Source organism: Heteronotia binoei, chromosome 13 (assembly GCF_032191835.1).
Source record: "Heteronotia binoei isolate CCM8104 ecotype False Entrance Well chromosome 13, APGP_CSIRO_Hbin_v1, whole genome shotgun sequence".
NCBI classification, from domain to species: Eukaryota; Metazoa; Chordata; class Lepidosauria; order Squamata; family Gekkonidae; genus Heteronotia; species Heteronotia binoei.
The window spans coordinates 17106648-17120553 of record NC_083235.1 but is presented as its reverse complement, the minus strand read 5'-3'; the positions used below and the strand labels follow the sequence as shown (position 1 = coordinate 17120553).

The 13906-nt window shown below is 50.4% G+C and overlaps 1 protein-coding gene across 1 annotated transcript in view; it reads right to left on the bottom strand.

Annotated features, from left to right (window-relative positions):
• RBM10 (RNA binding motif protein 10) overlaps positions 1 to 12454 on the bottom strand; it is a 32940-nt gene extending 20486 nt beyond the window's left edge. The window contains exons 1-6 of the mRNA XM_060252912.1: positions 12340 to 12454; positions 9843 to 10029; positions 8362 to 8553; positions 8141 to 8210; positions 5009 to 5082; positions 2623 to 2709 (exon numbers count right to left, since the gene is read on the bottom strand). Coding sequence (XP_060108895.1) covers positions 2623 to 2709; positions 5009 to 5082; positions 8141 to 8210; positions 8362 to 8553; positions 9843 to 10029; positions 12340 to 12356 — 627 coding nt within the window. The 5' untranslated portion in view covers positions 12357 to 12454. The remainder of the gene's footprint in view (positions 1 to 2622; positions 2710 to 5008; positions 5083 to 8140; positions 8211 to 8361; positions 8554 to 9842; positions 10030 to 12339) is intronic.
• Between the last annotated feature and the right edge of the window lie 1452 nt (positions 12455 to 13906).

Genomic DNA, 13906 nt, shown 5'->3' with positions numbered 1-13906 from the left:
AGGAAGCAGATGACAGCCAGCTGCTCGGGAGTCTGATAGGAACCTTCCAAGGGCCTGATTTGGCCCCCGGGCCGCACATTTGGCACCACTGACTTGAGAGCTAGATTTGAGTCCAGTGGCGCCTTAAGAGACCAATGAAATTTCTGGGTGTATGCTTTGGAGAGTCAAAGCTGCCTGCTGTAAGAGTATCTGATGAAGGGAGCTTTGATCCTCAGAAGCTTGTATCCCAAAAATCTCATCGGTCTGCAAGGGGCCAGAGAATTCAAATCTGCCTTTTCTGCTGCAGACCAACACGGCTACTCACTGAAATGATCTTCAAGGAATACTTCAGTAATCTTTTTGGAATTCTCTGGTGTGATTTCAGAAGTTTCACCATGGTTACTTGTGCTCTCGATCTGCAGCCCAGCAGAAACTCTTTCTTGATCCACTTGCACCCTTCCTTGCCTCCAACCTTGCTTCCAACCTCATTCCTTGCCAGGAGTATCCCAAATCTTTCAAAGGCCTGATTTTTTTGCAGGTGAACTACTTAAAACAAGCAAAAATCTGCCTGACTCATATTGATCATGGGATTTGGATTTCCTCAATTCTAGGATTTATGCGGAGCCCTAAATGTTCCCTAGGCAGCCCTTGGTGTTTGGAGAAGCCGCCCAACCTCTGATCTCCACCAGAGCCCCATTGCATCAGCTGGGGTTTCCAAGCCCCAGGTAGGCAAACCGGAAACTGCAGTGTACTGATGAGTAGAAACTAGAATGAACACTGCATAACTATACGCTGCAAATGAATGCTGAGCAAATTTCTTTTAAACAATGTTCATTTATATTTTTACTTGCATACCACACAATGAAATTATTAATGCCCATGAATCCAGCACAACTCAAAATACAGATCAAACTCCAAATGTTGTAAAGGTTGGTACCAAAGTCCACTGTCTCTATAATCCTCTAGTTCAGGGTTGGCTAACGGTAGCTCTCCTGATGTTTTTTGCCTACAACTCTCATCATCCCCAGCCATTGACCATGCTGGCTGGGGCTGATGGGAGTTGTAGGCAAAAAAAACATCTGGAGAGCTACCACTGGCCACCCCTGATCTAGGTGATAGATGCAGACTACCAATAAATGTGCTACTTCTTTCTTGGGTAGCAATCCAACAGAGCCAGTTTGGTGTAGTGGTTAAGTGTGTGGACTCTTATCAGGGAGAACCAGGTTTGATTCCCCACTTCTCCACTTGCAGATGTTGGAATGACCTTGGGTCAGCCATAGCTCTGGCAGAGGTTGTCCTTGAAAGGGCAGCTGCTGTGAGAGCCCTCTCAGCCCCACTCACCTCACAGGGTGTCTGCTGTGGGGGCAGAAGATAAAGGAGATTGTGAGCTGCTGAGTCTCTGATTCAGAGAGAAGGGTGAGGTATAAATCTGCAATTCTTCTTCAGGTGCAGCTGCTACTTCTTTCTTGGGTAGCAATCCAACAGATGCAGTTACACGGGTCCTAGGTTCAATCTGTGTTTCACGTTTCTTATATTCTGGAACCAGTGCTAAGGCAATAGCTACCATGACACATTGTGTCTCATTAGTTTGTACAAACTAATGAGACACAATGTGTCATGTGAGCTATTGCCTTAGAATGAGTTCCAGAATATAAGAAACGCGGCCAGTGGAAGTGGCAAATGAAACACAGATTGAACCTAGGACCCGTGTAGCTGCACCTGTTGGACTGCTACACAAGAAAGTCGCAGCTGCACCTGTTGGACTGCTACACAAGAAAGTCGCAGCTGCACCTGTCGGATTGCTACCCAAGAAAGAAGTAGCACATCTATTGGCACTGTCTGGGTCTATCAACAAGAGGATTACAGAGACAGTGGACTTTGGTACCGACCTTTACAACATTTGGAGTTTGATCTGTATTTTGAATTGTGCCAGATTCGTGGGCATTAATAATTTCACTTTGTGGTATACAAGTAAAAATATAAATGAATATTGTTTAAAAGAAATTTGCTCAGCATTCATAGTTATGCAGTGTTCATTCTAGTTTCTACTAATCCCCAGATAGGGGCTGGGGATTCCCCAGTTTGGAGGCCCTCCCCCAGCTTCAGGGTCATCAGAAAGTGGAGAGGAGGGAAATGTCTGCTGGGCACTCCATTATTCCCTATGGAGACCAATTCCCATGGAGATGGAGGTTATCTGGGGCTCTGGGGGGCTGCTTTTTGAGGTAGAGGCACCAAATTTGCAGCATAGCAGCAGGTGCCTCTCCTCAAAACACTCTCCAAGTTTCAAAAGGATTGGACCGGTGGGTCCAATACTACGAGCCCCGAAAGAAGGTGCCCCTATCCTTATTTCCAGTGGAGGAAAGGAATTTAAAAGATGTGTGGTCCCTTTAAATGTGATGGCCAGAACTCCCTTTGGCGTTCAATGATGCTTGTCACAACCTTGCTCCTGGCTCCACCCCCAATATCTCCTAGCCCCACCCCCAAAGTTTCCTGGCTCCACCCCCAAAGTCCCCAGATATTTCTTGAATTGGACCTGGCAACTCTACTCTCAGCTGTTCAGCCCTGGCACGTCCCCAAGCAGTGTAAAAACCTTGCCAGCCAACGTTGGCCTCCTTCCACTGATTGCCCTCTAAGACGCCGTACCTTACTGCAGAGCCAGTCCTCATTGATCTTGGGCTTCGGGTCACTGTAGTGCATGGAGACCTTCTGGCCGAGGATGGAGAGGGAGTGCTGCGGGGGGAGAGAAACGCTGCGATGAGGCTCGGAAGTGGAGGCGGACAGAAAGGTGCCCATCACTGCCACAGCAGAAAGGAGGAGAGGTTCAAACCCTTCAGCTGAATGGATGAGGGGGGAGGTGAGGGAAGGGAAGGGAGCACAGGCCGAGAGAAGTCTGGAGTTTGGCTACTTGGCTACCACACACCTAACCTGGTCGGCAGAGGCACTTGTCTCTACCCCAAGGCACTGGGACATCCGGCTGCTGTGAGGGAGGGAGGGAGTGTGTCGGAGAGGGAGAGAGAGAGATGGGGAGAGGGAGAGAGAGAGAGAGAAAGATGGGAGAGAAACAGACAAGAGAGAATGCAGCCGTGCTCCAAGTCACCACTGAACAAATACCTCTAGAGTGCCCTGTCTTGACCTTCTGACCTGAAAGCTAGCCAACGCTGCATTCACCCTCCACCTTTCCCCCAGGTGGATTGTCACTCCCTCCTTCAGAGAACATCTCCACTACGCTCAAGCCAACTGGACAAGACATGTCATGGAAGGGCATGCTTTGGAGGAATATCTCTGCATTCTGTCTGTAGCTCCACTCCAGAGATGGGGGATATGTGGGAATCTAGAACGTTTCCAGCTCCATGCACATCGCTAGCTTTTCAGTCCTTTCGACTTCCTCCCTGGTCTTGCCCTCGCCGTACAAACCCCAACTCAACTGCATAGCAATTAACCGTATGGTTTCTAATGTGGCCTACGGGGCAAAGGTACCGCTAGAGCCAACTGCAGGCCCTCAGAAGGGCATCAACAAGGTTTTACCAGGTCTTACGTTCCCTAAGAAATATACTGAACTAAGCCAGACCGATTTACAAAAAAGCCGCTTGGGTAGGAGAGCAAGGCTTCGTAGGCTAGGAACCTGTTCTGATCGAAGCAAGAGTCTCGACTGCCCCTGGCCAGCTGCCATTTTCAGAATTAACACACTGCCAACTTCCACACGCGCCCTAAAGGAACCCCTTGCCCGTACCTGTCCATCATCCCCGTTGTTGCAAGTGTCCCCCACCCCACCCTCCCACCCCCCACAAGAGCAAAGTGCATCGTCTCAGCCACGCCAGGGCTGCATGTGTCAGCTCCCACTGGGGACGCGCACACATGGCCCAGCTACACTGCCAACACGAGAGAACAGGAGGAGGAGGAGGAGGAGGAGGAGAAAACGGCAGAAGCAGCTGCCATGAATGCACAAAAAGACTGGCAACCCCACACAGTATGGGCTAAGGGGGTGCATTTCCACCAACTTTTATGGCTCTTCGGAAACGAGACTGTTGTTTGAAACCTCAGTTCAGGACGGGTGCTACGGGTTTTCAGGTCTAAAAGCCAGCCCTGCGGTCCTACGGTGCTGGAGAGAGTGAGGGGTGTCGCATAGACAGGCTGTCCTCACTGAGCGGCTGCAAGGGAGGACGAGGCCTCCGAGGAACGTGTCTAAAGCCCCGGCTGTGCTGTGCTGGAGGCTCATCTCTGTGACAAAACCGTCTCTTTTAAGGCTGATGAAAGAAGAAAGCCGGCAGACTGGTCGGCTTTCATACTTAAAGAGGCTGTCTGGCTACACCCTCGGACTGCTCTGGTCGTTAGCACACTGTGGGTCAGGTGGCCTTCCACCATGAAAGAAAACGCACAGGAGCCGTGACTTCAAAACCCCCTTCAACCTACCGGGCACTCCCTCCCCTCCCCATATACCACACTACAGTCCTGGCTTTTCGCTACCCTGCTCGAATTATGAGGCTGGCCTCCTTCTTTTCCCCAAAAGCTAATCCTGGCTGCTAATCCCCACACCCTGCATTAAGGCGGCTCAGGAAGTCTGAATTCCTGGCGCCCCTAACCTCTTTCTTCAGAGCTGGGAAAGACCCTGAGAAGTCAAACTTCCAGCGTCCACTTGGACTTGGTACCGAGTTTTACAACATTTGGAGTTTGATCTGTATTTTGAATTGTGCCAGATTCATGGGCATTAATAATTTCACCTTGTGGTATGCAAGTAAAAATACAAACGAATATTGTTTAAAAGTCTGGACTTGGGTAGACTGAAAAACGAATGGGCTGTCCGACTCACAGTGCCGCCCTATGCCGAATTACACCCCTCAAAGCCCTGTTCTGCATTAGGACGGCACTGTTCCGGACCTAGCGCCATTCCCCATCCCTTCTCAGTGATTCCCTTTGGGGAAGGCGACTAGGGAGGGGCGTGGGGGGGCTTGTTCACGTGAACCAGGCGGGTTTTTTTGGATTGGTCATTAACAGTAGCAGTACTTGTGGGTTTCAAGTGCAGCAAAGCAACCTGATTGGCTTCCATCCATCGTGTAGCGTCCTGCAAGTGATTAAACTCGACGAAGGCGAAGCCCCGGCTCTGACCTGGAGGACAGCATTCAGATACAGACGCAGTGTGTTAGTCAACAGATCCAGCCAACATCACGCACCCCTGTCGCTGTACCAAATGGGGCGAGGGGGGTGGGGGGGTCGGGGGGTGGGGAGAAACAGGGAAGGATGGAGAGGCACAGAAAGGACACCCTCGTGGCAAAGTGGGGGGTGGTGCAGACTCGGAGGCTGGTCACCGAATGGGAGGGCCCCCCGCTCCCTTCAGACCGTTTCAAGACAAGGAGCTTGGTTTGCTATACTGAGGCTGCGGTTATTCTCCTTCCCAGATCTGGGAACAAGACAGTCGAGTCCGGTCTCCTGCTCCCGTGTCTTGATCAAGTTAACTCACAGCATCCTTTTGGGAGGCTTGACAGAGGGATATTTCCGAGCAGAACTACCCTTATTGCTGCCTCCGCTTTGGGTACTGTTCAGCGTTCCCTCTAAGTGGAGGTAGTGTGAGTCAGCTCACATTTTTTAGCCTCCGGTTCCTACATTTTTGTCTTAGCTCAGGAAGAATGGCCCCAGAGCAAACTAATTGATGCAGGAGCTCACAACTCTAATGCTAATAGCTCACAAAGCAGTTTTTGCTCACAAGTCTCCACAACTTAGGGAGAGCCAGTTTGGTGTAGTGGTTAAGTGTGCAGACTCTTCTCTGGGAGAACCAGGTTGGATTCCCCACTCCTCCACTTGCACCTGCTGGAATGGGCCTTGGGTGAGCCATAGCTCTGGCAGGAGTTGTCCTTGAAAAAGCAGCTGCTGTGAGAGCCCTCTCAGCCCCACCCACCTCACAGGATGTGTGTTGTGGGGGAAGGAAGATATAGGAGATTGTAAGCTGCTCTGAGTCTCTGATTCAGAGAGAAGGACGGGATATAAATCTGCAGTCTTCTTCTACTGTTGGTATCTACCTACTCCTTCTAATGACAGTGGAAGCGGTAGCTGTTCCAATGTGTTGCTGGTATGATCGCTATCTTGCAAGCTGCAGTCCTTGCCTAGCTTTTGAAAACCAAGCCAAACCACCCATCATGTATGAAAACTAAAACAAGGGGCCCAACCGCTGTGGAGCCCATGAGCAACAGAGAGCTGCAGATGTTGGACCCAAATCCAGAAGTCTGGTGTTCGAGGTCAGCCCTGAACTCCCTTGTGTGACTTGGGTCGCTCTCTGAAGCTTCGCTACCTCATCCGGGCAAGAAAAAATAATTCTCAGCGCCGTTGCAAAGAAGAACGAGAAAAGGGAGATAACTGCCTTTCACAAATCTAAATGCACAGAAGTAGCACACTGTGCTTCGTGGGGAGGGGTGGTGGCTTAGTGGAAGAGCCTCAGCTTCGCAAGCAGAGGGCCTCTCAGGTTCAATCTCTGGTACCTCCAGTTAAAAGGACCAGGTGGTAGGTGATAGGAAAGACCGCTGCCTGCGACGCTGGATGGCTGCTACCGGTCTGAATAGACAATACTGATCTTGTCTGATTCAGCATAAGGCAGGTTCTTGTGCTCATGGGAGGTCAACAGAAGCCCTGGAGGGGGGCACTAAAAACGCAACCCGCTGATAAGGTGATAATCAAACCCTTCCCCCACTTCCTTCCCGAGCAGCACTGAGATTAAGCATCTTGTTGTGAGTCAATGAACCAGAACGTTGTCCTACAATGGTGCATGAAATGTTTTAAATAAGAAACCAAAGACAGACAAGAGGAGTCTGTAATTATACTGCTACGGGTAACACTTAGAAATTGCAGATCTCTCGGGCTCTCTTATCTTCGGGGGCTGGAATCTTTGCCCTTATGAGGCGCTGCCTATGTATAGGAACTGTTACTATTTTGGCTTCTCTCAGCCTTTGGCTGCCTCTGGAAGCAGGGTGCCTTTCTGTACCCTCCATCTTGCGGTACCTGCCAGCTCCTTTCAGGCCAGGTACAACGTAAGAGCTGAGAGAGAGGAATATATTTACATACACACCTTGGTATGCAACCCTGACTTGTCGGCAGTGTGTGTGCTCATGTGCAAGACATAACATTGGAGAGGAGCAAACTTACCTGGCTTGGGTAACTCTCGAGACCCAAGCGACAGCCTGGACGCTACCTGACAGTTTCTCCTTGGAGCGGGCGGACGGTACCCCTTCCTCTACCTGCACTCCCCTGCACCAACCCCGTTTTTCCTTAGCACGGGCCCGCTCTGCTCGTGACTCACCCAGCCGAATACAGCCCACCAGCCAAGAACTGCAGCTTGACAAATGTTTGACAGCCTTTCCTCCTGAAAACAGATGGAGGGGGATGCAACCCGAGAGGGCTCGCTGAATCCGCAAGCGGGCTGCCGCGCGTGGCTTGAAGGGCTGCGTGAAAACTTGGCAGGTCAAGAGCTGCACGTGGCCTGCCTCGAACTGACACAACAGATGGTACTCGGGCAGAAAAAGGAGCCTAACTTCAGGCTGCCGAGATCCAGGAAGGATCCGTGAAGCGAATGTAACCGGTAAGACATGGCTGGGGATAAACGTTTGATTCGGTGCTAAACGGAAGACACAGGTGTGCATCCAAAGGTTTGTCCTGATCCTTCATTGCCTCCCCACCACCACCCCCCACCCCAAAACAGATGCAAAGAGGTCAAGTGAGAAGAGCAGAAACCAAAACGAGAACTGATCTTCGTATGAAAAGATTTCATGGCTTGTCAGAGCTCAGGCTCGGAAGGCTCATACATTTACAGTGTGCAGAGAAGTGCGTTAACAACAGGAGCTGGGACCGGGTCTCGGCATTCTGCTACCTTTCAGGCCAATCGTATATGGAAGGAAAGGCTGAATCCCCAGGCCTACAGGATGCTGGGAACTCAGCGCTTCAATACCACTGGGTATTTCTGTTTCCCTGGAAGGTATCACCAAGCTCGACTGATCGCTAGGAGTTGCAGGGGGATGTCCGCAGCAGAGAACGCAACTTCAAATCTTTAATGCCACAGGGCAAGGTCATTCCACGCAAGTGCATATCTGGCAGATTGCCCGCTAGTTGGGAGCGCGCCATGGGGTGAGCGGAGCACTACGGTCACATCGAGAGAAGGCGGGAACTGTGAACGGGAGCTCACCTGAGGCTTTATTCCGCATAAGCCGCACCTCCCGGGGTTGGAATCCGTGCGCTTGCAGCTGGGCCCGGATCTGCAGAGAAGCACAGAGGAGTCAACAACGTCAGCCCCAGGGGATAAGCTAAGAAAGGAAAAGAGGCACCGGAGGAAGGGGCGGGGATGATGAGCCGCCTGCAAGCACCCATGAGCAACGTCTCCCAGCCCAAACCTCTGAACGAACGTACGTCGTTCTCGGTGGCGGACTGGGGCAGCATCCTCAACATGATGATGCTGCTGGCCTTCTGCTCCTCCTCCTCCTGCTCCGTTCGGTAGTCCTGATCTCGGTAGTCGCCGTCCCCGGGAAATCCCATATGGTCATTGGGACTATCCCGTTTTCTGCGTGGCGGCTCTGGTCCAGAGGAGGCCTCATAGGGATCCTGGACAAGAACAGCGAGAAAGAGGGCAGGGTCAGCACAGTGGAGGTGCCGGGGTGACGTTGGGAGCGAAGGGGGTCTGCTGTGCGGGATGAGACCTAGCTGGCTCCCTAACACATGTGCTGGCAACGTCAGCATCACCACTAAGCCTGTCTCCTCTGTCTGTGGAGGAACTGGGGCCAGTACTCCTCTGGAAAACGCAAAACTCTACTGGCACTCAAAGCTGCTTCCCAAGTCCAGTCCCCGTTCCAACACCTGTGCGGGCTTTCCCCTCCGAGACTTCTTCACACAACCCACAGGACCTCACCTATCAACCACAGACTCAGTCGCAACTCCTTAACCTGCCAGAGGAGCTGTTCTGAAGAGCACACAATTGACACAGGGCTGAAGAAACCTATGAATAAGTTGAAGAAACCTATGAATAAAGCTAAGGTTTAATATTAATCCCTCCCCAACATGGCAGAGATTCAGAATCACAGGTGGGAAGAGCAAAGAGGCAAGTGCTAGTTTCCATTCTGATTCATGCCAGCTGCCCACCGACTCCTTCCGGTATGAAATCCTAATCTCAAAAAGATTCCACCCCCCACCAACCCCAGAAGACAGTATTTTAGAGACCTACACAGGCTACAGCATTCCATCTTCCCCAGAAGGAGAAAGCCCCAGGTGAATATTGTCCCAGACAGGGGTCATTTGGTAGAAAAAGAGGTGCCGGAGCCCATTTACGTATGCCACATAGCTTTGACATCACCGGAAGGTGGACTAAAATTATATCAGCCCAGCATTTACCTTAAAATACTTCTGGGATTATAATTGTCATAACAAAACTTTACTCCCAGCATACTTTTAAAATTACTTTCTCCTGTGCGGCCCCAGTGGCATGAGGAAGATTTCCTTGTGTCTGCTTTACATGTTTTGGTTATTTGGTTATTTTTGTGGGGGGAAAGATGAGAGAAAGTTTGTCAAATCTTAGAGTTCAACAAAATTCTCACAGGGGAGCTTGAACAGTGAAGCCCAGAAGCACGCATTTGGGGAGGGGGGGGAAGGAAGGAAGGAAGGAAGGAAGGAAGGAAGGAAGGAAGGAAGGAAGGAAGGAAGGAAGGAAGGAAGGAAGGAAGGAAGGAAGGAAGGAAGGAAGGAAGGAAGGAAGGAAGGAAGGAAGGAAGGAAGGAAGGAAGGAAGGAAGGAAGGAAGGGAGGGCGGGCACAATAAAATGGAGAGGTCCCAGAGCTTTGCTCCTGTAAGCTCCTGCCCCAAATGAGGCCTGGTTCCCAGAGGTCCATTTCAAACTTTACCTCCACACTGTGCTCCTCAGAGGAGTCATCATAGTCATTGGCGGGCTCCTGGTTGTTGAAATCTCGCAGGTAGGATCGATAATCCATATCTCTGTAGTCGTGGTCTCTCTGGCTGCGACCTTCAGGGCCCTCGTCCTGGCTCCGGTCAACGGCACCATAGCGGCCAGTCCGATCCCCTCGACCACCTCTAGAGAGTATGGCAGGAAGGGAAATCTGCTCAGAACCGCCCTGAAGCACTGCTGCCAATACCAATCGTGAGGCAGAAGCATTCCTTACCGAGTTTTTTTTTTTGGTCAGGGCTTCCTAGCACGACGACGAAGCAGCATGGGTAAGAACAAACAGCTCGCTTGTGCATGCTTTCAAGCGACAACCTGTTTTGTCTTCTCTTCACATGAAGTGTGTGCTAAGTGAGCTATTCCTCGCCCCCCCCCACACACACACTCAGAGCAACTCCAGCTAAACCTGCCAAGAGAAGAGCAACTAGGACAGGTCACAGCCCATTTCCTGTAGAAGAGTCGGAGGATACCAACGGCAACCTACAAACGCTACCCGGTGACTGAAATGCACCAGGGATCTTGTCGCTGCACATGAGACCAAGTAGCAAAGTGTTGATCTGTAAAGCTCTCAAAATAGCAAGAGAGTCGATGTCTTATGTGGCTCATGTAAAGAATAGGTGCAGGGTGGGGCCAATAACTTATTTCCTTTCCACCCAAATGGCTTCCACAGATGGTGGAAATAGGATAAATCAGTCCTGAGCCTGAAACGAGAGACCAGTGGAAACCTGTTCAATGACCTCTGTCTGCTGCCTGCACACAAGGATCCAGCAGGGGTCAGATGTAGCCAGGTCAGACATTTTCTGTTCCCACTGTCCAAGAAGACCGTCTGCCCACTTCTAGCCTGGAGGTTGGGCCCTTCATCCTACCCTTGCTCCTGTGAGTAGAGGAAGAAAAAGTCTGGCCTGGAAAGTATGGTGTAAGTACCACGGAAGTTTTGTTTGTTTGTTTGTTTGTTTTTTGGGGGGGAGATGACCAGAGTGTCATCTGATGCACTTATCTCACAACTGGGGTTTTGGGCAGATGCAAAATCACATTTTGCTGGAACATAAGAACATCAGAAGAGCCCTGCTGGATCAGACCAGTAGTCTATCTTGTCCAGCCTCCTGTCTCACCCAATGGCCAACCAGTTCCTCTGAAGGGCCAACAACAGGGCATAGAAGCTGAAGCCTCCATAAGAACATCGGAAGAGCCTGGCTGGATCAGACCAGTGAGGGTCCATCCAGTCCAGCATCCTGTGGCATACAGTTGCCAACCAGTTCCTCTGGAGGGCCAACAACACGGCACAGAAGCCAAGGCCTTCCTCTTGGTGTTGTCTGTTGGCTCTGGGATTCAGAGGATTAGTGCCGTCGAATGTGGAGGTTCCCCTCAGTCACCATGGCCAGTAGCCACCGATAGACTTATCCTCCAAGAATCTCTCTAATCCCCCTTTAAAGCTGCTTATTCCTGTGGCTGTCGCTACATCCTCTGGCAGCGATTTCCCCATTTTAATCACTCTCTGTGTAAAGGAGCATTTCCTTTCGTCCATCCTGGACATTATTCCTGACCCAGGCTCCACCCACAAAGCTCCCAGGGATGCTGGTGGGCAACCTGGACCCCCCTACTGCTGCCCCTGCAGTACAAAAACTGGGACTCCTGAAAGGTAAAGCAGAGGAATGCTTTTCACACAATAATTCCTTGCATCGCTAAGCTCTTCTTACAGCTGTCTCTGCGGCAGCTCCATAAATTAGAGGACCGTGGTAGGAGTGTGATTTATGGCGCCCCTTTATGGTTTTCAAGGCAAGAGTTGTTCAGAGGTGGTTTGCCACTGCCTGCCTCTGCATAAAAACCCTGGATTGCCTTGGTGGCCTCTGTGGGGAAGGGAAATGAGGTTGTAAACTGCTCTGAGACTCCTTTGGGTAGTGACGAGCGGGGTATAAATCCAATCTCTTCTTCTCCTTCTCTAAGTACTAACTGTGGCCAACCCTGCTTAGATTCCAAGATCAGACAAGATCAAGCTAGCCAAGTCTGCATCAAACATGTTGCTGACTTAAGACCACCAGGGGAAATGGGAGTCAAAACTTACACAAACAAACACTCTAGCTTCCTCCCTGCATTGTAATAGAGCACACTACTGTAACACTTCACAATACTCGCATCATTGCACAGGGCTTGACATCTGGGCCATTTTAACATAGCGTTGTTCCCCACCCCTGCTGACAATAAAGGCCAGCGCCAGTAACTGAAGGGAGACTCCCATTCACTTAATTTCCAGTGCAGCAAAGCAGATCACAGAATTTGTGCTGAACTTTTCTCAGCATTACCTTGCTTAATGGACCGCTTGGCCTAGATAATCACAGCAAAGCGCCACAGCAGTGTTGTCATCTCCTGTCCTCAGAACAGAATGCAAAAGAGCGGAGCATATTCCCTCCTAGAGCTCCACAGGACCTCCAAAAACACCTTACCTTCTCTCGTAGTCCATCGCTACCAGTGAAGCGCAAGTCTTCAGGAGTCTCCCAACACCAGGCTCCTCAGGGCCCGGCTGCCATTCCAGCAGTTTACCCAAAATGAAGTCAGAAAGGTTCCTGTAGGAAAAAGTAGACCAGACGTCAGCAATGTCACTTGAGCCAGACTTCTGTTTGAGATCAGCTACAGTAATGACTTCAGAGGTCAGGAGAACAGTTTGAAAGATGCTCAAACATCACTGTGTCTAAATATTTCTCCAATTTCACCGGCATGTACATATCACCTTAACCAGGGCTTTTTTTGGTAGAAAAAGCCCAGCAGGAACTCATTTGCATATTAAGGCCACATCCCCTGATGCCAAGCCAGCCAGAACTGCATTCCTGCTAAAAAAAAACAACAACCCTGACTTTAACCATTTCTCAGATCTGCCATTGCCCCCATAGTGCTGGCATGCTATTCCTACTTGAGCGCTTGTTCTTTCCTAATGCCAAGATCGGGGTCCCCAATTTTTCTGTGCCTCTAGACACCTTCAGAATTCTGATAAAAGGCAGTGGACATGATCAAAAAATGGCTGCCACAGGAGGCAGAGCCAACCACAAAATGGCAGCCAAAGGAGGCGGGGCTAGCCATGAAATTCCGGAGATCAAGGCTATATACAACTCCAATAGTAACTCTTGAATGTTTCTTTAAACAGGACACCTTTCAATCTGCACAGCCAATCAGAAGCCCTGCTGGGAAAAAGCTGCACTCAGCCTCACTCACTTTCTCAAAGCGCTTGCTGGGTGCCAGGAAAGGTGTCGATGGGCACAACGGAACCCATGGGCATCACATTGGGAACCCCCTGGCCTTGGAGAGCCAGTTTGGTGTAGTGGTTAAGTGTGCGGACTCTTATCTGGGAGAACCAGGTTTGATTCCCCACTCCTTCACTTGCACCTGCTAGCATGGCCTTGGGTCAGCCATAGCCCTGGCAGAGGTTGTCCTTGAAAGGGCAGCTGGTGTGAGAGCCCTCTCCAGCCCCACCCACCTCACAGGGTGTCTGTTGTGGGGTAGGAAGGTAAAGGAGATTGTGAGCCGCTCTGAGACTCTTCGGAGTGGAGGGCGGGATATAAATCCAATATCTTCTTCTTCTTAATAACAATACTGAATGAAACTGATCTCTCAGACTCACTTAAACCCACAGCTCAGCTCTTAGTTTACTGTGTAGCCTTAGGCAAAACACTCTGCCTCAATTCCCTATCTGTAATGGGACGTGGGCTTACATCATAGGATTGCTGACTAAATAAAATAAAACAAGGAAATTCCAATACGAACCTTACAGGAGGGTAGTATCACTACAATCAGTACCACCATTTCAGATCTGCTCTACTTACTGGAAGGTGGATGCCGGAAGCCAAGGTTCCCCAGCTCCTAAAGAGGGCTGAGTTCTATTCACTTAATCATAAGAACTCCCAGGAGGCAAGACCTCATCAATACTGCCTCAGCTCAGCAAAAAAACTTTGTTACGTGACCTTGGGCAAGCAGTTATTTGCGCCCAAGAGATCATCTCTTCCTGCGTTCCAGAGGTCT